The sequence below is a fragment of the Zosterops lateralis genome (genome assembly GCF_965231275.1).
Source record: "Zosterops lateralis genome assembly, chromosome: 5".
Classification (NCBI taxonomy): domain Eukaryota; kingdom Metazoa; phylum Chordata; class Aves; order Passeriformes; family Zosteropidae; genus Zosterops; species Zosterops lateralis.
This window is the reverse complement of record NC_139766.1, coordinates 51984623-52008338: the sequence shown is the minus strand read 5'-3', so window position 1 is coordinate 52008338 and position 23716 is coordinate 51984623. Positions and strand designations below refer to the sequence as shown.

At 41.1% G+C, this 23716-nt stretch overlaps 1 protein-coding gene across 4 annotated transcripts in view; it reads left to right on the top strand.

Moving 5' to 3' along the window:
* BMPR1B (bone morphogenetic protein receptor type 1B) overlaps positions 1–15905 on the top strand; it is a 226893-nt gene extending 210988 nt beyond the window's left edge. For all 4 annotated transcript variants that reach the window (XM_083862305.1, XM_083862302.1, XM_083862303.1 and 1 more), the window contains 7 exons: positions 4092–4188; positions 5001–5139; positions 9427–9619; positions 10059–10356; positions 12661–12836; positions 14075–14205; positions 14945–15905. In XM_083862305.1, coding sequence (XP_083718431.1) covers positions 4092–4188; positions 5001–5139; positions 9427–9619; positions 10059–10356; positions 12661–12836; positions 14075–14205; positions 14945–15070 — 1160 coding nt within the window. In that variant the 3' untranslated portion in view covers positions 15071–15905. The remainder of the gene's footprint in view (positions 1–4091; positions 4189–5000; positions 5140–9426; positions 9620–10058; positions 10357–12660; positions 12837–14074; positions 14206–14944) is intronic.
* Positions 15906–23716: the final 7811 nt, after the last annotated feature.

Here is a 23716-nt window from a genome sequence, read left to right as displayed (position 1 = left end):
CTGGAAGCATTTAGATTAGGTTGTGATTGTCTGAGTAATGTTATAATTTTATATCAAATTTAACATAAACTGTAATACAGAGAAAGAGAGGTAAACTTAAAAACAAGCTTCTTGGAATAACCTTCTGGCCTTCAGGGTTTCATGGAAGATGGGTATGCTCCTCAGTGTCTAAAAAAACAAACAGAAATTTGGCTTCTGATGAACTCAGGCCTGAGGTGATACCTCATGGGAAACAAAGTATAGAGAGAGCATGCAGCTGCAGGTCAGAGGCTGTTTAACTTAAAATTGACCTATGCACCAAGGTAAAACAGCTCCAAAGCAAGTGACTTGTCTTCTCTAAGTGCTTTTCCAGGCCTGGCATGTGCTGCAAGGCAAGATTTACTCCATGCCTTATCCTTCTCCTCTCCCTCCTGGAAAGAAAGGAGGACCATGTACATGAAAGTGAGAGCTAGAAAAATTAACACTGGTCAAAGCAAGACTTATTAAGTAAGATGGAAGAAACAACAGCTAAGCCTAAGTTTTGAGCTCATCTTGGTACAGAACTAGTAGGATAAAATATCCCAGAGAAACCATTAAATCCTTGTGCCAGCTATACGTCTGTCTTATTAAGGAAATGAAAATCATAATTGGGTCTGATATAACACCTCTGCTTTAGACAATAAAAGATATTCCTGGAAATCCCAGCGAAAGCACAGGCTGAGACCAGTCAAAAGGAGAAATATGTCTTTACTGATTTAGAGCCTATATAAGCAGAAGTGGTGGTGCCACCGTGTCTGGCTCCCTGCCTGTATAGCCAGTGATGAATGGGCAAGGGAATGATTGGAGGAATGATGGGGTTTGATGTGTGCACACAGCCTCCACGCCTCAGATTTCACTGCCGTTTTTACTTGGATAACTGTAACATTCTGAACTGGGGGGACCTGGGGTGGGAGGAGAACCTCCTCTCCCTTTGATATGCTGACTTCTGAACCTTCTGGGTGGCATTTTCAATGCACTCCTCAGCATGGTCCTGCTGATGACAGTGAGTGAAACGAGTGGTGGAGGAGGGGGAAATTGCAGGAGAGTAACAGAGAGGCAGCTTGGTCTCACCGAGCTCCCTGCTGTCACCAGCCTGCACCACTGTTTTCCTACAACATGGAGCTGTTAATGTGCTCTTTGCTGGGCTTCACTGTTATCAGCCGGCCAAGGTACGTGAAGAAGCTTCCCAAACCTACCGTGTGTTTGTTTTGCACTTCCCACACAGTTCTCCCAGTGTGGAGCTCACTGCTGCCTCCTGGAAGTCGCTGCTTATTCTCATAACCCTGCTGCTTGGCACCTTGCAGTTCCAAGTAACACAGCAGTAAAAAGCACAGCACTGGACTCCTTAAAGGGTAGAGTACCTCCATCATGTAAACTGGCACTGACCAGGACCCACCACAGTGTTCACCACAGAGCCCACAAGCAAGTCTCCAGAGAGACTCACAGCTGAGCTGCCCCCATCCTTCTCCTGATCAAATGGTACAGGGAAAGGGAGGTTTCTCCTGCTGCTCCATGGAGAACAGCCTGGGCTGGAGGAGCAGGAGAAGAAATTCAGCCTGGCTCAGTGCAGCAGAACAAACAGACATTGCTGGTGTAGGATGGCGGCTTGCATTTAATCTTATGTTGTCCACCACACACACCAGCAGATTTATGAAGTCCTCAAGTTAGCAAGCAAATTAAGTCCTGCCAAAATGCTTTAAAAATATAGGAAGTGTTTGAAAGGTGGGACAATAGCTCATTTACCATCAGTATTGCCTCTCAAATAGCCAGATAAATGAAAGGCATATGGAAGTTACTCTCCCCTCCTGTGAGAGAGCCCATTGCCCACCTGTGCTGTGCACAGCAAACCACTGCTAAAAAGCTGTGCTGCTGTCAGCATGGGGGACACCACCCACCATAAGAGGGTCAACTCTGCATCTAGTCACAGTCTTGTCAGTTGCTCGTAGCAGGGAGATCAGTACACATTCCTTTATGTCTTTCATGCTTTCCTTACACTGGCTTCACATCATTGCATTTGGGTACCCAAAGAATTTTGCAATCTTGGAGCCAGAAGTTCATCTGAGAGCTACAGAGCACTTCCAAGATGCCTTCTGGCCTCTGGGAAAACCAAACTCCATTTATTTACTTTTCTGAATGGCAGCAGCCCATTAAAAACATTGAGCATAAGGTTTGGATCACTTAAACCCTAAAAATTATGGGAATTTGATTCAAGATTACAGCATGTTTATCACCCCTCTCCAAATGTACATACTCGTACACGCACAGACAGCGTGAACAACTTCATGGGCAATACTGTGTCTTCAAAAATGCATAGATTTCCATGACTTTAACATATAGCAGGCCCAAGATCTGAATTGTTCCTCTGTGTCTGACATCAGCTTTCATTACTGCTGATCACAGAAGCCCAGCTCCCATCATGTGGGAGCTGTGAAGTGGGAGAATCCTTGCTGTGGATGGTTGTCCGAGTTTCTCCCAGGTGTAGAATGCTGCTTTATGATCTCTGTGCTCTGCTTATTCATCTGATGGGCTGTCACATCTGAAATTTGCAACCCACACATTTTAGAGGGAGGTGGTGGCTGGCACAGGCTGCTTACAAAGCACAAACCAGAGCCCTCAGCCCTGCTGAGCTGCCATTGCCTTCACAAGAGCTCTGGATTCCCCAGTGGGCTCTTGGTTTCGACCCACATCCCACTTGGAGTGGCAGGCCAGAGATAAATCTGCTGTGGTAGGCAGAAGGATGGGCTCAGGTGTTTTCCTGATAGACATCAGTGTCAGTGTCCCCTTTCAAAGGCATCAGCCATGTCCTGAATGTTTACATTGTTAGTGCTCCCAGAGCAGGTAATGGCAGGTTAAAACATGACTGGTGTGATCAGGAGGTGTGTTGGTAGGTAATCTCTGTTTGTATTGAAAAGGGGAAGAAAAGAAATTGTTTGGAGAAAAAAAAAATAAAAAGGAGAAACTGGATCTTTAAAATAAAAGAGGGTAAACTAAGAGTCCCTTAGGAATCTCCTGGTCTCATTACCCTTGTAAATCTGAAACATAATAACGTCATTCCAGGACCAGTCAATAAGGATAGATTTCTTGTGTTCTCCGATGTGTCAGGCATTGGAGTGAAAGATGCAAGACAGCAAGGCTAGAAGAGCTTCAGAAAACATGGCCCTCGCTTGCATTATCCCATTATTGGGAGGGTGGTTTCTGTGTATGTACATGCCAAAACACTATAATTTTGAGAGTTTGGGTGGCAGGGGAGGTTAAAAAAGAATAAAGCTGGATGTCTTTGTTTTTTAGCAGAGAAGCATGCATGAAGGTCAGATGCGCTTGCCTGAGCTGAGAATACAAATTTGAAGATTAATGTTACACATTAAAGGAGAATACAAGTCTCCCATACAAAGGTTGACTGAAACATTTTAATAGTTTTTATGCAACAACCTTTTCTACGAGTTACTTGACACATTTTATTTTCAAAGTGTTTTGCAGAAAAGCTGCTGGAAGCATAGTTTTGCCCACCAGCATAGAAAGGACTTGCTGGCACACAGGACTGCTTTAGAGCAAATGGAGAAGAAATTTCCTGCTCAGGTGTTTAAAACAGGATCTAAGAGAAAAATTGTTCTGTAATGATGGAAATACACTTTCAAGGCCTCTCGTGGCCTGTAATTTTTCTTTTTTTTTCTTTTTTCTTTTTTTAAATTTTCTTTTATTAACTACTCAGTAGGATGCCACTTAATCTGAGTGTTTAAAAAAGGCAGTATTTTTTGCATGTCCTGTCTGATCACTCTGGTTAAAACCCAGAGCTACAGGTCTTGATTGATTTTTCATTCAGAGGCAAACAGGGAATTGCAAATCAAGGTGATGTTTTGCCTGAGTGAGGACTGAGAAAACAAATAGGCTTTTGGCAGTGTCAATTCTGTCCTGGTCAGTGAGGGTCAAAGAGGAAGCCCACAAAATGCCTGAGGAATCCAGGGGTGTCTTGTAAAGGAATTATGAGAAAAGAGCGGGAATGATCTTGCACTTCTGACAATGACTTCGTACCATCTCTTTCTAAATTTTCCACCTTTCTTATTTTTTTACCCCAGACTTTGCTGAAGGAAACCTTCACCACAAGGCCCTGCTGATCTCAGTGACTGTTTGCAGCATCCTTCTGGTGCTTATCATCATATTCTTCTACTTCAGGTAAAAAAGGATATTTTGGCAGCTTCTTAATGTTCCTCCCTACATTTATCTTTTAATAGATTTAGGATTTTGAAAAAAAAAGAAAAGAAGTGGACCTTTAAGAAAAGAAATAAGAAACTGTAATTTTATCATGAGAAAAAAAAAAGTGTATTTTATTCAAGCTCTTCATAGGTATATGAATCATAGGATTCATACAGAATCTTTCACTCAACATCCTAAAAAGCTGGTCAGGTAGAAGCACAGATTGTTCTTTAATGAGAAGGCCAAAGGACAAATTTTATAGGGAAATTTTTATAAGGGAAATATATCTAAGATTTATAAGTTTGTTTATGTGACAAAGAGCTGATCATAAAAAAAGAAAACAATACAGGAATGTCAGTAAATGTGTCTAGAATGTTACCATAATCTACATACATTATGTTTTAATAATTTGGCACATTCGTTACATATTCCCAGATTCTGTGACCTTACCTCCTCTGGCTCCTAGAAATACACTGCAGACAGTAAAATAAAGTTACTTACTTGATTGGTGTTTTAGACATATTTAAGTTTCTGAAAGGAGAACATTTGGTTGCTTTGCAAATTTACCCCAGACTGCATGGCCTTTGAGTGTTATACTTAGACTTTTGATGCTGAAAACAGTCACTAAAAATAAAATAAAAAATTTTGGCCAGCAAATCCAGTGTATTCCTCAGGGAAGCAGAGAAAGCTGTTAGTCTACAAATGAAGGAAATGTGAAGGACATGTGCATTATTCATTGCACATGTGTTCATTGTATTCAAAACTCATTTCATTTTCGTGTAAAACGTCAGATACAAACGCCAAGAGACGAGACCCCACTACAGCATCGGGCTGGAGCAGGATGAGACCTACATTCCCCCTGGAGAGTCCCTGAAGGATTTGATCGAGCAGTCCCAGAGCTCAGGGAGCGGATCCGGGCTCCCTCTCCTGGTAAGGAAGGAATTCTATTTTAATGCACATTTCAAATGCAAAAACGTGTAGAGGAAGAAGAGGTGCAAAAAAACAAAAACAAAAACAAAAACAAAACAAAACAAAACAAAACAAAACAAAAAAAAAAAAAAAAAAAAAAAAAAAAAAAAAAAAAAAACACACCAAAAAACAAACCGAAAACATTTATATGCCCTCAGTAGTTGTTTTAGGTTTGGTTTGGGTTTTTTTTTTTCTCTATTGAAAATGAGAAGGATTTAAACTGGAGAACAGCTGCTTTAGAAGCAGGGGACTTTTTTCATGTGAACTAAGCCAAGAAAAAAAAAAGGTTAGGGTTATTTTTCTACCTCAGTTCATTTTTTATTTTAGAAACCACAGGAGTAAGTACAGACTAAGAGAACTCGTGTGTACAGGACAGCACCTGGCCCACTAATCTTGCTTTCTTCCTTTGTATGTGCAAGACACATTAAGGTTTCAAATACCATCACATTGCCTTTTTCTAAAGGGAACTCTAACTTGTCAAACTTGGAACCTTTTTATTTGTAGGCTTCACTTTGCATTCAGAAGTCAAGGGGGATTTTTTTATTCTTGTAGTATGGCAGTCTCAAAGGTTAAAGGCATAGGGATGGAGTTTGCGATTATTTCTGAACAGACTCCAGGATTACTAAGCCTGCTGAAAAGGCAGAACATTCTGAGGCAATGTAGTTCTGTTCACCAGGGTGTTTTGTTTCTGGGGATAATCACTCGTAGGAAGGAATTGGTAAAAGAACTGGGTTACTTATTTAAAATATGTGCCTCTGAGAAATTGGAATAGATTAAATTTTCATTTTTCAGAGTGGATACATCCCTCCTGTCATCCAAAGCTTTTAGTTTATAATGATGCTACTAGTTTAGGTGTTGTCCTGTTTCCAAGTACCATGTACTATTTGTCTGGTTTTTGCCCACACATATTTTTTAAACACCCTAAAGAAGACATTAAATGGGAAGTTATGTATTTCCTTAAAAATGAAGCAACAGGCTGAGTTCATTCTTGGCTTTAAGAAAGCTCTGTCTTATCCCATACCAATGTCCTTCTAGCACCCATGGAAAGGGAGAGATCTTGTGTGCAGTTTAGGACCATTCCTAATGAGTTTCCAGTTTATTTAATTGTGGGGGATTCTTACTTTTCTTTGCTTCGAGGTTTGGTTTTGGTTTGGTGGGGAGGGGGGCGATTGTGGTGTTTTTATGTGGGGTTTTTTTGTGGTGGTGTTGTTGTTGGGGTTTTTTTGTTGTGGTTTTTTTTTGGTTGGTTTTTTTTTTTATTTATTTTTTTATAACACCTGCCAAATCAAGATCTTCATCTTCACTTGTTCCAATGACAAAAAAAAAAAACAAAACAACAAAACAAAAACAAACAATAATTCAGAGCAAATACAAGGAACTTGGTTGTACTTCTCTGAACGGATGTGTTTCTAGCAGCCCATGTGGGTAGCAGGTGCCCTGAGGCACCTCACAGCAGTGCATGGCTCAGTCCTTCATCCCAGGATTCCAAAAAAGCTGGAGCAATGCTGGTTATGACTGCCTGTTCTCTATGCCTTCCTCTGTCCCAGTGAGCAGTTTGAAGGAGGGATCCATAGTCTCAGTGATGTCTCCCGGTCTGCTCTTGTTGTGGATAGGAAACCAACTCCTGCTGCTGTAAGGGCCAAGGTGACATCCCAGCTGCGGCATTGCTCAGCAGCTCTCAGAGCTGTGCCACTGCTCCATGAGGCAGAAACCATCCAGTTTTCTGTCAGTCCACTTCCTTCAAGCTTGGAGACTTTGCAGCCACTGGACCAAGTGTTTTTCCTCCAGGAACTCTTCCCCCCCATCTCCCCTTGCTTGCAAAAAACTCATACAATTGTTTTTTTAGAAGTAGTGATTTTGGGTGGAAGAGAAGAAGATGGATTTTACACTTGGCAATAGATATTTTCTGCATTTCTCAGACAGCTACAACCACTGTGAGTTCACCAGGAATGCACAGAGGGATACCTCTGGGCCCATGCCTGAAACAAGTATATAGAAAGTGCCTGGCAGTAATGCTCTGGTCTTTATTGTGCAAGGGCTTATTTTTAACCTTGTTTCTTATGCAAAGACTGAAACATCCAGGGTTATAATTTCAGGAAAGTGAGATGCAAGTTTAATGCAAAATGTCACCTTATGCTAACCAGTAATGTTTTTCTTCTGTGTAGAAAATTTATTCTAATGGGTACAAATATTACACCCAAAACAAGTATTAACCAATAATTTGTCAGTATGATGACATTCAGCAAGTGTTCTTTCTCCTGACCTGTCTGTATTTCTGACAGAAGAGTTTGCTGCAGGTCAAATGCTGCCAAACGTTCTGTCTGAAGAGATTGCTGAACTATAATTTGGTCTCTACATTCTTACACATTTTTTTTTCATAATTTCCCTTCCAATGGACTTTGCTTTTCAAGGGACTGCATCCAAGCCATAGATATGAATTCTGTGTTCAAAATATTACATTTACAAAAGGTTGGTCTGTCTAAATTTTCATCTGCAGTAGCTGAACATGTTTAGCTGAATGCCAGGAAAGTAGAAATAGTTGGTAATTGGATTGTTTCCACTCAGAGAGATGAAAGAAAAGGTCATGTAACCTTACCTGGCTGCTTACAGAACTCAAGCAGCAAAATACACAGATTTAAAAAGAAGTAGGAAACCCCCAGCCCCACTCAGTGTAAATAACTCACAGGAGCACATCATTCAGCATGCTTATGAAATCAGCTCAGCCAACAATTTTGATTAAACTCTTTGTTTTAGAAATCATAATTGGTTTATAATTCAAGAAGGAGCTGAATTCCTTAAAATAAAATAAATTGTTCATAGGAAATCATTTGACTAGTTCTAGCAAGACAAAACCAGGTTAAGGCCTTTCACATAGTATTCTGCCGCCTGAAAACCCATAACAGAAATGTGTTTTTCATTTTCTTAATGTAATTTAATAAGGAACTTTTCATCATTAAGTATTGTAATTGCATGTACTTTATGATGCCATTACGTATATTTACACAAATTAAGTTATTTGATGTAACTACATTATTGCTCAGGATGCATTTTTAAAATGGGCAAAATAGAAAGCAACAATGCTAAAATGACATTACAAAATGTTGCAGCAAAATTCCAATGTAATATAACTATTGTTCGATCACTACATGAGCGTATAAAAGATAAATCAATTTTAAAAATTAAGGCTAATCTCTATTGTTGGCTTTCATTGATGATAATCAAAAATAATGACACTGAAGCTCTCATCTTGAATGTCTAATAATACAGTGCAGGGCTGGATAAATGGAATTCTGTTTAAATGACAGAAGAAAACTCGGATATTCGAAATAGCTTTGCACAAATACCACTGTGACCTAACCTAATATGTTTTGAGTTTGTCTTTGGATGCACATTCATGCTGCAGTGGAGTTGTGGGGGTCCTGCCTGGCATTACCAAACTGGTGGTTTCTACTGGACCCCGCAAGCATAACAAAGGAAGCAAACGATTTAAAAAATCAGTTTTCGCTCTTTTCTGTCAGCCAAGATTGCAAAAATATTTTGGATTTCATGAAATGATTATGATTTCATAGGGATTCAGGTAGAGCAGTTAGATTCATTTGCTGCAAAAAAACTACTGGAGGTTTGTGTCTGGATGGTGGCAAAATGGAGCAAGAGGCCACAAATTTGAACTTCTCCAGATTTTGCCAATTGCTTGGGCCAGATGAAAATCTCCTTGCATTGGCAGCAATATTCTTTCAAAATCTTATGAAATCGAACCAGAAAAACATTCACTAGCTGTGGATTGAACTGGCAACACTGTAGCACAAGAGGGTGGCATTTTAATCTCCTGTTATTTTACGGTGAGGCAGGGTCAGCCGCCACCATCAGTGAGTTGTGTTGCAGCATCCACTCACGTTTTCATTTGTGAACTTCTAGAAAGACATGATCTTCAGACATGCTCGAATCTGATGAGATTATTAGTCTCCATTTGTCCAAGATTTTTTGTGGCTGTAAAAGCTTGTTAAGTCTAGAGGTAGTCTGTTATCCTTGTGAAGAGTATCTCTGCAATGCTGCTGTGAACATTGATCTTGCAATACCCATGATTTTAGCCTTAGCTCACATACAGCCACTGACAAAGCTGGCACAGACACTGAAAAGCTGTTCCACTTTCTTCTGGGCTGGCTGTGTGGGAAGCAGACCCAGGAGGAGGGAGGTGAATGCAGAGATTTCCACTGAGCAAGGTCTAAGATCTGCCTTGGCATTTCGCAGGTTCAAAGGACCATCGCAAAACAGATTCAGATGGTGAAGCAGATTGGAAAAGGTCGCTATGGAGAAGTCTGGATGGGAAAGTGGCGTGGCGAAAAGGTAGCAGTGAAAGTATTTTTTACTACAGAGGAGGCCAGCTGGTTCAGAGAAACAGAAATCTACCAGACTGTCCTGATGAGACATGAAAATATTCTTGGTGAGTGAAGTGAAAGACAATTATTTGATAGTAAACAGGTTTTTACGATTAGCAGTTTTGTATTTGCTGTTATCTGATGTCCTTTCCTATGTGCTTTGTTTCCTTCTGTGCTCTGCAATTAGCCACCCAGGGCTTTTCAAAGGAAAGTTGTTTAAAGGATTACTGAAATATAAATAAGTTAAAAAATAATGGGGTTTGGGGGTTGTTATTCAAAACAGAACGTGTCTGTTTCAGCCACTGGTATATCCATATCTGATCTTCTGAAAATACATTAAAGGCTAGAGGTGAGGCACAGTTGCATGGAAGTAAGATGAAAGAAATTAAATACGTTATTAAAACAAAACTACTGAAATGGATGACAGTCCAGAGTTCTGAGCAGTCAAAAAAAACCCCATGAGAAGTATTAATTTGAAAATATCTTTTTTTTTCCTTTTTGAAGGTTTCATTGCTGCAGATATTAAAGGTACAGGATCTTGGACCCAACTGTATCTTATCACTGACTACCATGAGAACGGCTCACTTTATGATTATCTAAAATCTACTACCTTGGACACAAAAGCCATGCTGAAACTGGCTTACTCCTCTGTCAGTGGTTTGTGCCACCTGCACACTGAGATCTTCAGTACTCAGGGCAAGCCTGCTATTGCCCACCGCGACCTAAAGAGTAAGAATATCCTGGTGAAAAAGAATGGCACCTGCTGTATAGCAGATTTGGGCTTGGCTGTTAAATTTATCAGGTGAGTGGAAGTGAAGGGGCTGAGGAGAAGTTAATAAATCAGGTGCAAAAGTTTCCTTAGTTGTTGACTGAGTGTGCACCTGCAGTGTGTGTGTGCACACCTTCTGGGCTCTGCTCATCTGTGTGTGAGGCTACCTGTGTGGGGGAGAACGTCATGTCAACACCTCAGGCAGGTGTATAAATAGTCACTTTTTGATTATTTGAGCACTTTAGCTGCATTTGCATAAAAGTTCAGTTTTCATCACTCTGTCCTCCATAGCTACTCCAGTATTGCTGGCACAAGGTGAAAGGACGTAGCACTGACAGGTGGAAGTCACATCAATGAGCTTGTCACTGAAGCATTCAGCTTGTCTGATCCCATGAAAATTCACTCTCAACTTAGAGAGAAAAATACTAATAATTTGCACGAGTTACTAACTAGGATTTATTGAAAAGGACCCCATTTGGGCTGGCTTTTGTTTCATTTCCTACAAATCAAATTGCCGAAGTACAGATTTGATTTTTGAAATGGCTTTTAAATTTGATTTTAAAAAATGGTTGTGTGTTTAAACAACTTAGAAAGAGCAGACAAGTAGAACTTACCCACTCCTGGGATTCATAAGGAGACAGTGTTCACTGACAGCTCTGTTCAAAAGGAGCTTGAGCTCTCAGCGGTGGTCCTGGTGGTTGAGATGCATGTTCCAAAGTTTCTGATTTTTCTGTACACAGAAATGTGTCCAGAATACATAGAATGAAGGTTTCTGTTTCGGAGGTCAGCTTTGAAACCGTGCACTCCCTGGAGTATTAAAAAATTTAGGAATTCTTTACAGATCTTGAACTGAAATTATTCAGGGTGAAAGGAAAGGCAGTTTTTATGTGCTCTTCTTACTGTTCACTTACCTACCAGTTTCCTTGGTGAGGAATTTCCTTTATGAGCCTGACCTTTCTTTAAGAGACAAGAAAGGAATATTTTTACTTTGAGGAACAGAAGCCTAGAAAACAACAACTTGAAAATACACTATTAAAAAGTTTTGGGAAAGAAATTCACTTTTTGCAGGTGTACTTTGCCTGGCAAATACAGAGTAGCACACTGCTTAGCTGTGAATGAAGAAGAGCGAGGAATTACCAAGTGCTGTTACAAAAGAGGGTGAAATACAGATTTTTCACACTCCAGATGGAATTTATGTTATGTACTTGGCTTGTTTTCATACTGAGTCCTTCCTCAGACAGCATTTCTCATGCAACAACAGGGAATAGAAGATAGTTGGAAGGGGTGTGCTCTGCTGAAGCTAACTAATGATTCTAGTAAAATTCTTTGTGTTTTCATTTCATTTAAAATATTGCAAGATAGTGCAGGTCACTGGATTTATGTTACATTCTTGGAGGTATAGAGTAGTGCCACCCGTATATGTATGATTTAATGATGTGTAGGTGATTGGTTGTACCATAGTCTCAGCTTTTCTTCATATCAGTTGGTGAAAAAAAATTGCTGTACAGGAAGAAAACTACAGAAATATAATTATTCTGTGAGCTTCTGTTCTATCCATCATGTTTAAAATGCATACATTTTGAAGGTGAGGAAAGGAAAACAGACCTTTTTAAGCAAACCAGAATATATGCCATATATTAAACTTTTAAATATATTGAAACTCATGTAGCTGAATCTGAGTTAATAAGAAAAACAAGAATCCATTCACATAACTAATAGGATTTTTTTCCCATATGTTGTCTCTTCTGGTCAATGTGTGAGATGTGACACATTTTCTTAAGACGTTTTTATGCATTTATCTCTCTGTGTCTGCATATCTTGATGTGTAAAGGTTGGGAGGGATCAAACATCATGCATGCAAAAAATAATAGTTAGATTCATCTTCCTTGCAGATCTGATTTGCTACAGCTAAGAGATACTGCCTCAGTTACTTAGTATCCCCCATTAATTGCTGAGACTGAAGCATTAAGAGGTGGAGTGTGTTAAGAAAACAGCGTTTAATGAAGATTTGATTGTTATCACTAACATTAGAGCTCGGGCTAATGCTAATGAAATCTCACAAATGTTACAGCATCCCTGTTGAGTCTTATCTCCATTGTGGTTCTGCATTTGAATGCTTAACATAGCCTCAGGCAGGTCAGCCTTTTAAGGAGGGTTGCCTTCACACTAAGAGGCTTTTCTTGCAAGAATTGTTCCATTAGGATTATGCATTACTTTTGACCTTGTTTGAGAGTGGTTGTGGTGTGGATTTACTACTTGTTCCATCTAAATTGCTTTCTTTTCAAGTCACTTTACTGCATGTTTGATGCCCTTTTTTTCTCCTTCTTTTTCTTTTAGTGATACAAATGAGGTAGACATCCCTCCAAATACCCGTGTAGGAACAAAACGTTATATGCCTCCTGAGGTGCTGGATGAAAGCTTGAATAGAAAGCACTTTCAATCCTACATCATGGCTGATATGTACAGTTTTGGACTCATCCTTTGGGAGATAGCAAGGAGATGTGTTTCAGGAGGTAAAGAGCTGGGAGATCACTTTTAATTGTGTCAGTGAACCTCGAACCTTCCATTACACGTTTTTCTCTGGGTAATTGTTTTTAGAGTAATAAACAAGTGTGGGTAAACCATACAGGTAACTGTCTTACTATGTGTTCTCTTGTTGAAATTTATTTTAAAGCATCAGTCAGTGGTATTTCAACAGCAGAGATTTAGACTGTATTTTAATGGCTCATTTGAAGGCAGCAGATGCCTGCACTGAGGAAGTGTGGAATTCATTTGGGGACCTTTTCTAGAGGCATCACGTTTCTGCTGGACTGGGGATGTTAAGCTAATTTAGCAGAAAGAAAATAGTGATTTCTTAGTTTAGTTAAGAGTTAAATGAAAAGAGGAGGACAAACAATTTGGAGTAGTTTGCTGTGCTACTCTTTGAAATAAATAATCTGTTTACAAGACAAGTAGCAAAACACCAGAGGGAAGTGGCATTGTCATACCAGTGATGTGCTTCATTTCCCTCTTTCTGCAGAGCTCAGTGTAGTGCAGAAGTGATGGGTGTTATTATCTCTCTTTTGCCACTGAGAAAGTTAAATGCACAGAAATTACTTTGAAGCACTTCTGTGCCAGTTTGGTGGCAAGAGTAGAGTATGGCTCTCTTGGGTCTCTGCTACCTTTAGCATACCTTATGTGTCTTTAAATCCTGCAGTATTATGCTGAATGCTCACCCTAGAGGAGCTGAATGTTGCCAATGAGCAGCAGGATCCCTCTTTTTAAAAGCTGGTGATGTGTATTGCAATGTTGTGAGGTGAAATCTACAATATTTTTGTCATTGCTATGCACAAAGAATGGTACCCTGCCATGTTCTGAAAGGGCACAGAAATGCCCTTTAGTATTTTCCAGGTCTATGATAAGAAGGAGACCTAACTCAAGGCTCTCTCTCAGGTTACTCTGATACAAACACTATGCTAATAGCTCTTTCTGTGAAAACTTACTGGAGATTGCTAGACTGGACAGCAGTGGTAGAAACTGTCTCACTTGGCAAGTTACTGCACTTTTGGATTAAGAAACCTGGCCAGTCTTTACACAGCAGTGGTTACATTGGAACTTGACTGTGGAATAAACTTACAGTGTAGGCAAGTCCTTTTTAGGGGAAGTACATCCAACTCTTAGACAGTATGGCCAATCTGTTATAAAATGAGAGGGGAAGAGGGGAGTGGAAGTTCTATTCTGCAAGTGACAGGCAACTAATTGCTTCTTTCAGGAATAGTTGAGGAATACCAGCTTCCATACCATGACCTCGTGCCCAGCGACCCCTCGTATGAGGACATGAGGGAGATTGTGTGCATCAAGAGACTACGCCCCTCATTTCCCAACAGATGGAGCAGTGATGAGGTACCTATCATCCCTCTTAACATGCAGTCTGTGCTTTTAATCACAGTTAGTGAGTGAGATTGACCCAGTTCTGCATAATTTTGAGGAAGTTTTAACATATTTACCACTGGTGCTGCTGCTTGGGAATAGCAGCGTGTAGATGAATATTCTGTGGGGAGATGAAAGATGTAGGTGGGATTAAATTTGTGAATGTGAGGGGAAAAAAACACCTCTCTGGGCTATTTTAGGTCTTGTGCAACACCAGTGTGGGAAGATCTAACCAAAACTCATCTGCCTCATCCTCTCCTTATCCAAATCGCTCTGAGCCTTCAGACTGGGGCTGGAAACACTGGAGGAAGGAGTATCAGTTCCCAAAATGGCTTTTGTGTGGTGGCACTCAGTGTTCGATCTGCTACTACAGGTGTCAAGGATTGGGGAGGTTTATTGCAATAGCTGCTCTTGATTAATTGGTTAGCATCCTTGGTAATCCCACCCCAGGCATTCCAGCAATAAAAAGTCCATTTGTTACTACATAGTGCTTTTGTATTATCAAAAACATATTTATAAAAATCTACATTAATCTACATGAAACATGTTTGGCTGGTCTGGGCAGTGCTGGTGGTGTTTATGTGTAATGCCTTTCAAGGTCTGCACTGCCCTTAGAAAAGACCTTTTCCTTTCAGTTTTTCAGCATTGCCAACAACTGCAGTCTCCTCTTCCACTGACCCTGGTGGGACTTTCTCTCCCCTTCTCTCCGCAGTGCCTACGGCAGATGGGGAAGCTGATGATGGAGTGCTGGGCTCACAGCCCTGGCTCCCGGCTCACAGCCCTGCGCGTCAAGAAAACACTTGCCAAAATGTCAGAGTCCCAGGACATTAAACTCTGACTCTGCTAGAGGCAGCTCTGGTGGAGGCCCCTGGAAATGGACATTCTTGTGCAGGCAGAAGTCCTGAAGATGTATCAAAAGTCTTTGCTAAGTACCTTGAATGGAGGAGTCGTGCTTAAGAGCAGCTGTGAGTTTTTGAGGAGACTGTCCATTGCAAAAATCACCCAAATTTTGACATGCAAGATTGAAGAGGCTTGTCTGCCCTTGTTTACATGGGGAAATACAGTTTTAGTAACTGGTTTAAGATTATGCGATTATGCATGTTGCTTTCCATGAAAGCCACTTATTATTTTATTATTATTATTGTTATTATTATTATTTTGATTGTTTAAAAAGATAATGCTTTAAATTTTATGAAAATAAAACTTTTGGGTTAGAAGTAAAAAAGATGTATATTGTTACATTAAAAAAAATTGAAGGAAACTGCTGAAAATTAAAGCAAGCCAACTTTTTCATTTCCAAAAAGACTATTGCACTCCAGCATTAAAAAAAAAAAAAAAAAAAAAAAAGAAAGGTGAGTGGGTCTGTGTAGCTCAGAGGAGCTGTTAATGGAGCTTGCCTTAAAAGCCACCTTTTTGTGGAGATAACTTTCCAAACCCTGTATGTGCAAGTGATACTCACAGTACAGAGATGGAGTCCAATTATATCCCTGCCATCCCTGTTGATGTGGGTGACCTGATTCCTGTAAGTGGCCTGTCCCAGGGAAGGTCATGCTTCCTTTAAGTTACTTGGGAGCTGTATGAATATGGTTTGATGTGACTTGTTTAAAGATCTTCATGTTTCCAGGAAACCTGATGGGGCTAGTACCACAGTAATAAACAAGTGCCCTTTTTCTTGGCTTTTTTTTTTCCTTCCTTTTTCCTCACTGCAAAATAAAGTATTTTGTGTGCAAGTGGAAATGAAGTGAAATTTTGAATCTGCTGGGTAATTTGAAACTGCTAGCACCCATAAACAACCACTGTTTAAGAGGAAATTCTTGTGAGAAGGAATTATTAGCTTGCTCTTTCATTTGTGTAAAAGTGAGGGGTTCATCTACAACCACAGCTAAAGAAAAAAGTTCCCCTTTTTTATGGCAAAGTGAAAAACCTCAAAAGTGCCTGTTTCTGGGATGGCAGTCATTTTTCCTGCGTGTGAGAAGACCCGGTGCCTTGAGGCTGTATTGGGAAGTGACAAGGAGGGAGGGTGGGGCACATTAGGTGGGTGGTGAGAGCTGGGAACGGTGGGCAGCAGTGGGAACCTGCCTGAGCACTTCTGCTGTAGTGAGAGACACCACAAACCAAACAACGAGCTCAAGCTTTATCTGCATTACTATTTTGGGTGGCCTTCCAGCAGCCTCCACACCTCTGGCAGCCACTGCACAGTGCTGCCAGGCTCAGCTGCCAGGCTGGGGCTGTGCAGCATTGTGGTTCCCAGCGAGAGGAGCTGTCAGGGGAGAAAGGCAATGAGAAATGTATTTTCTGTCTTTCCCTGTTCCTCCTTCCTGGGGCTGCAGCATTCTGTAGCAATGCTAATGCTGCAGAAGGGGAAATGAGAGGTGAAATATAACCTGAGGAGTGCTTTCTTTGGAAAGGTTCTGTTCTTCGTCAGATTACCAAAGCTAAGCTGCATGGGACTTACTGGTTTACCATTTTTTACTCTTGTTTTTTAAAATTTTCCTGCCTGCCTATATTGTTTTACTAGATGGTGTTCAGCTTAATTTTGAAATAAGTCCTTACAAATGCTGCTTTGATTATGCTAAGCCTATTTCAGAACTGAAATAATTGCCATTCAGGATATAGCCTCAGCACTTCTGTAATGTTTCTTTTTTTTCCTCCTCTTTTTGGACAAAACTGATTTATTTGTGGTAGGTAGGTGTATAATTGGGGTTTAGCTTAACAGCTCCCTGAAGGTATTTCTAGCTGGAAAAATTACCATTTTATACTTTCAAGCTAACAGAGAAAAATGTGTGGTTCAAGAGAACCAGCAAGACCTCAATGATGAGTGGTGTAAAAAGGTTAATCAGATGTATTTTGTTCGTTGGAGTTCTTTTTCCACAGTGCAGTTTCCCTGCCTGTACCCAAATTTACAAAGCAATACAAAAAGAAAATCTCTGAGAGTTAATAATGCACCAAATCCTGACCCCAGGAGGGGCAACGATGGTTTCCCTGTCCTTAAAAAATGTTTGTGAGGCTGAGAGTGGAGTTTGCTCCCCTCCTTGGCCAACCTGGCTTTGAGATTTGTGGACCAAAATGGGGACAGCCCAGCCTCTCATCACCTTTTTGTCTTAGTGAATGGAGCTATGGGTTTCTAGTCTCATTTCTTCCCATAAAACCCACACACCCTCTCGAACTGAGATTTCTCAGCTCCAAAGAAGCGGATGGGACTTGCAGGTCCCAGATTGCACAGCAGGGATGCTTCTTTCCTGCCTGTTTAGGTGCATTTCACCTCTACCCTCTTCAAATAGATTTTTTTTTTTTTTAATTAGCAGAGCTCTCTCCCCAGGAGTGTTTTGGAGGGTGCTTTGCTGGCTGGCAGCACAAGGCATGCAATGAGTGCCCCCGGCACCTGCCATCAGCATGTTGCAAGAGAAAGGGCCAGTCACTGGTTTCCTGAGCACATCTTACCTCTTTTTGGTCCAGAAGAAAAGGGCCTAAGATACTGGTTGATTGATCACATAAAGTGTGTACGTTAAATGTTCAAGTCTATGTAGTTTTATATATATATATATTCAGTTGCGAGTCTGGAATAGCTCCAGTATATGGATTAAGAGTAAACTATTATGGATGAAAAAAGCACTAAATAAAATCTAATATTTATTTATAAAAATGCATAAATGACAAATCACTGCAATGGTGCTGTATAGGAAAATAGATAAATAGCTATATATAAGGAGACACACACTGAGACAGCAAACAGTCTGCAGTTGTGTGACTAGTGCCTGCCTGTTTTCTCCCAAGACCAGATTCTGCCCTCAAATCTCCTATCCCACTGTAATCTATTGTGAAGGGCTATTCCTAGGGCCAAAAAACAGCCTAAGGCAAGTGTGGAGGTCTTTTATTCCAGCACTGTGACATTCGAGTTACTGCCTGCATGGGTGACTTTCTGTGACAACTCAGCATGTCATTATAAAGGTTTCAGCACCTGCAGTGACTACAGGTTAGTATGTTTATTTTGCCAGGTGTGGCCTTCTAATGTTACTTCCATATTTTGGTAATTTCAAAGAGCACACTGATGAGGGCTTGAAAGTCAGTGGTAAAGATGATTGTGGCTTCAGTGCGCACGGGTCTAGAAATCTTCTCAAACAGAAATCATTCAAGGAAGTGTAGTTTAGTTTCTTACTGGCAGAGGTGAGATGGCATAGGTAAGTGGGAGAAGAAAAAAAATAAAAGATGCCATCTGACAACTGCAATCCTTTCTCGAGCACAAAGTTATTTCTGTTAAAGAAAAGGTTGTCAATGTAGAGACTAAGATGTTGTGACAGGTGAAAGAATTATAAAAAAGGGCCTAATAAAAGGGCCTGCCCTGCTCAATTGCCAAAGTTAGCCTGTCACTTCTTCTAAGTAATTTGCAAGTTCCCATGTGAAAACAATCTTGTATGAGGACTCGTTAGCATAACAACCTATTCCTGAGCTGAAAAACAAATGTTCTTGCAATAAATAACAAAGGATTTGTCCCATTAGAATCAGTAAATATGTAAACAATCCAAGACTACAGAGATTTGCTAGACAAGTAGAACACCTTTTACTGACCAATAGAGTAACTGGCAAGCAAGAAAGCTATTAACCAATTAAACTTGCACACGAGGTCTGTGAAAACTGTATAAAATAAGTGATGTGAATAAAGAATTGGCTTTTCCCGGGGCTGCGGAACAAAGCACAGAAACATAAAAAAACCCCAAAAACACAGAAACAATCATTCTCAGCTCCCCACATCCCGCGGGGGCTAAGCACGGACCGAGAAATGCCTTTCAGGCCCTGAGTCGGGGAGACAGGACCCAAAAGTCCCGAAGAACGCGCTGTGGGAGTTTCGCCCCGCGGAAAATACGCGCCGCGGAGCGTAACACGCCCAAGTCCCCACGTAGGCCGCGGGTAACGTGCAGACTGAGAGTTTAAAAAAGGGGTAAAACACGGGAGATCTTAGATCACGAATTTCAGCGGGCCAAAAAAGCGATAATATGTGTGTGGGCACTTCTTATACTGCGCAAACGGGACAGAACGGGATAAAGGGCAATTGCGAGCTTTATTGCTATGGGGTAGAAAACAAGGTGAGAGCAGATACACAAAATGCCTTTTTTATCGGCAGGTGGGACGAGTTGGGGCAGTTTTTGTGGGGAGCGCCCATAGGGGAAGATATGGTAGGCACAAAATGGTATTTTTCATGGTGTTTTATTAGAAATTCGTTAAAAGAATGACAATCTGCTGAAGGACGGCAGCTGCTGCGGCAACGCGGCCTGCAGAGACCTCTCGGTCAGTGTCTCCTGTGTCTGTAGGTCCGTTTCTGCTCCCTCCACCCACGAACGATGGAAAAGTTACCTTTTAATTCCGTTTTTCATGCTGAAAAGCCTATTAAAGATGTTACAGCCACTTTGAAATCGCTTTCGGTCTCAGCCCGGTGAAGCCGGGGCCGGAATCGGTGCCTGCGCCGCTGTAAAAGGGCTCCGGCGGGAAACAGTGTCCCGGGCGGCGATGCGGGCGGGCGGCTCCCGCTCCCCGGGAGGCCGCGATGGGGGCGGTGGGGCCCTGGGGCCGGTGAGGGCCGGTGGGGGCGGTGGCCGCGGCAGCTCCGCGGGTGAGTTTTGTCCTCCAGAAAGCGCCGAGCCCCGGGCACCGCTCGGTTCGCGGCTCCACACGGAACGCGCGGGCTCTGCAGGCGGCGGGGGCCGGAGCACATTCCCGGCTCACGGCTCCTCCCACAGCCCAGGGCTCCAAGGCCATTCCCTCAATTCCCTCAATTCCCTCATTCCCGCCGGGCTCAGCGCGGGATTTCCAATAGCCCCGGTGGCTCTGCCTCTTTCCTCGAAGCTCCGCCCGCTCCAGGCCGGGAACCAGAAGCGCTTTGTGCCTTTTTAACCTTTTCTGTGTTTGTTCTCGGTGTTTTTCCCTTTTGCTCCGTGCGGTCTTTAGAGGGAAGTTTGTGTTGCTTCTCCCTCCGCTTTTCTCCCGCGGGTGTTGGGGGCGGGCGGGACGCGACAGCCCGGAGTTCGGGATCTGACTGAATTCTAATTTTTTTTTACTGTTTTACGGTTGCTGGAGAGATAGAAAGCAGTAAATGCAGTGCCTCATTACCTATCAAAGATTTCAACATCGTCTGATTTCTTTAAGAAGAATGTTAAGGAATTTGCCAGATGGAAGTACACAAAATACAATCGCGAGAAGCTGCTCAGCTGTTCAGCAGTCTGCCAAATTACCAAAAAACAAGATGCCATCTAGCAACTGCTATCCCTTGTCGAGCACAAAGTTATTTCTGTTAAAGAAAAGGTTGTCAATGTAGAGACTAAGATGTTGTGACAGGTGGAAGAATTATAAAAAAAAGGCCTCATAAAATCAGGTCTGCTCTGCTCAATTGCCAGAGTTAGCCTGTCACTTCTTTTGAGTAATTTGCAAGTTCCCATGTGAAAACAATCTTGTTTTAGCATAGCAACCTATTCCTGAGCTGAAAAACAAATGCTCCTGCATTAAATAACAAAAAATTTGTCCCATTAGAATCAGTAAAGAAAATATGTAAACAATCCAAGACTACAGAGATTTGCTAGACAAGTAGAACACCTTTTACTGACCAATAGAGTAATTGGCAAGAAAGCTATTAACTAACTAAACTTGCACATGAGGTCTGTGAAAACTGTATAAAATAAGTGATGTGAATAAAGAATTGGCTTTTCCTACATGAAAATAATGGAGTCTCAGCTAACTTATTACAACATTAAGAAACTAATTTGTGGGGTTTTTTAGAACCAGTGCCTTATTAAACCTGTAAATACTATAATTAGAAAACCTGGGGAACAAACTGTGTTACGTTGTATTCGTTCAAATTGTATATTGTTATTTTAACATTCCCCCCAATAAAATTGTTTCCATCTCCCCATGACAGAGACTGCTATTTTCTTTTCATGTGCTTGAAAAGCACCATCTTTTTGTTTAATTTCCTTGGCTAGATTATTTTAACTGTGCCTCATTTTATTTATTTTATTTTTATAAGATTTTTTTTCCTCTGAGCAAACAAGTAAACAGCAATATGTTGCATATGTTTCCACTGGCATAAAAAAGCATCACTCCTTTCACAAGTCAGTGAAGAGAAAAATAGTAATTAAAATAGTGTTATCACTAATAGAGCAGTTGCTCATGTTTTGTGGCTGATTATGTAAATCTGTAGGAACTCAGCATTAGCCTAGTATTTTTTAGACCCCCCTTAATTCTGCCACATCTTTATGAATATTTTTGACGACTATTTTTAATAGCACAAGAGGAACAGGAGTCATCTCTGCACAGACTGCAGCTAGAATTCCCAGCCCCATGCACCAGGTGAAAAAGTTTCAGCCCAAATACCCAGCATGGGCTGAAAATGGCATTGCTCAGTGCTGAGACATGGAGGATGTACCTCTGCATCTAGTGAGGTATTTCTGTGAATTTGTACTTAAAGCTGGAGCACTCTTCTCAGTCTGCAGTGCTGTGCTGCAGATCGGTGTTTCCTAATGTTTAATTGCCTTGCTGGTTATTTTCTGGCAGTGTGTAAATAATAGTGATTTTCCCTTGAGCTGCACAGCCTCTGCAGCCCTCCTGCTTTGCCCCAGACCATCTGTGCTCAGTGGCTTTGCAGTTATTCTCCAGCAGCATTTCCACAGCCCCCTCGACCTGGCCAATCAAGGTGACAAAGCCCTGTGCTTGCTGCATGTTACCCCAGCATGCCACTGAATCCCACAGTTTCTTTCTCAGAAACATTTCTTTTGAGGAGATTTTTTAAAAAAATAAACTAAAAAGATTCAATTTCTGAGCTTCCAGGAATTAAGCAATTGAACACAAGGTAGTGGTGTATTTTTTTTCCAGTTGCTTATAAATATAATTTATTAGCTGTTTAAAAATTCTTTCTTACACTTTGTACATGTCAGGCTGACAGAATAAATGCAGGCATTTACAAACAGAGGGAAGGAGAAAAAGGGAGGGGGGTAAGAGGCACACTCAGAACTAGTAAACCACACCTCCACTATACAGCAATACAAATAATGCAATGGCTAGCACTTCTCCTGTAGTCAGTCAGTCTTTAGAAAAGGAATTGCATAGAAGATACAACAATAGGGAAATCAAAACCAAAAGAGTTCTCCAGATCTGAATAGCAAAGAAAAGAAATCCCACAAACCCCAGCAGAGCTGTGACATGGGAAGGGAAGGGGAAATGTGATACACCTGGGTCACACAGATATTTTTTTCCTACAGGCCCCCCCTTTGCTTTGGAAAGGTACTGAAGATATCCTCTTTTTTTTCTTCTTCTTCTTCTTTTTTTTTTTTTTTCTTCTTTTCTTTTTCTTCTTTTTTTTTTTTTTTTTTTTTTTTTGCTTGTTTGTTTTTGTTTTAAATGTCTCTTCAACAATAACAGAATACATGTTAGCAAAAAGAGTCTACCAAACAGATGTGTGAAAACAGTAACACCACAATTTCTCTGTCTCAGCTGTGTCACACATCCTGGGTTATTGGCTCTCGGCTCGGGTGTCTTTGCAAGGTACCTTGAAAAATCTGCAGGGAGAAGAGTGTTTTGCCTCTCCTTCCTAATTTTGTTTACTTTCCCGACCGATTTTGCTTTTTATTTGTATTGTGCTAGCTCCCAGATTTACTGGCTAGCAGTAGCCAGAGCCAGCTGCCAGCAGCCAAAGAAGCTCTGGAGCCCGTGCAAGCTTTTCTTATCTCAAGGCTTTTATCCCATTACTGCTGTGGGACGACCCTCCTGATTTCATCCCACTTCTTCACAGGCATCCTGAAGCTATGACATGGGATGTTTTGGGAGCAGAGGGCAGGCCCAGGGTGCAGCACACGTAGCAATTAGTCTTTTTGTCAACAATTGAGGAGACTGAACCACTAATAAATACATTTAACCAGCACCACAGAAAATGTGAAATACCTATTTGGGATAGAGGTTTGTGGGAACTCTGGAATATGGTTTCTCTTTTTTGTACAGACAGTTTATCAAAGGACTTTCAGGTAATGGATTTTCAGATTTCAGGGATCAAGTTTAAAGGACAAATAAGTAAGTAAACCAAATGCTCCTATTCAAGCAAGGAGCCTGACATACCAAACTTGAGGCTTCATTTCTGTGGCTTTAGTTTAAGTCCAATTCCAATTACTTGCCAGTTTTTACTCTGTTGGCTTTTGACATACGGCCTATTTGATCTTGCAGTGATGATACATCACTGAATTTTTACATTTACCTTCCCATGCAAAATTGGTACGTAAGAGGATGCCCATACCTAACACAAGAGTTAAAAGCCTCCAGCAGGTAGTATCCTTTGTTTTCTCCTCTTTATCTGTATGTACACACACACACTTACTTTGCCTTTCTGTCCCACTTCAAAGGATATCTGAGATACGGACTTCAGCATTTAGAAGTCTGCAGTGCAGTTTGTTTTATGGACTCAAGGTTTCACACACAAGCTAGGAATGGATTGCAGTGGTGACCCCAAAGC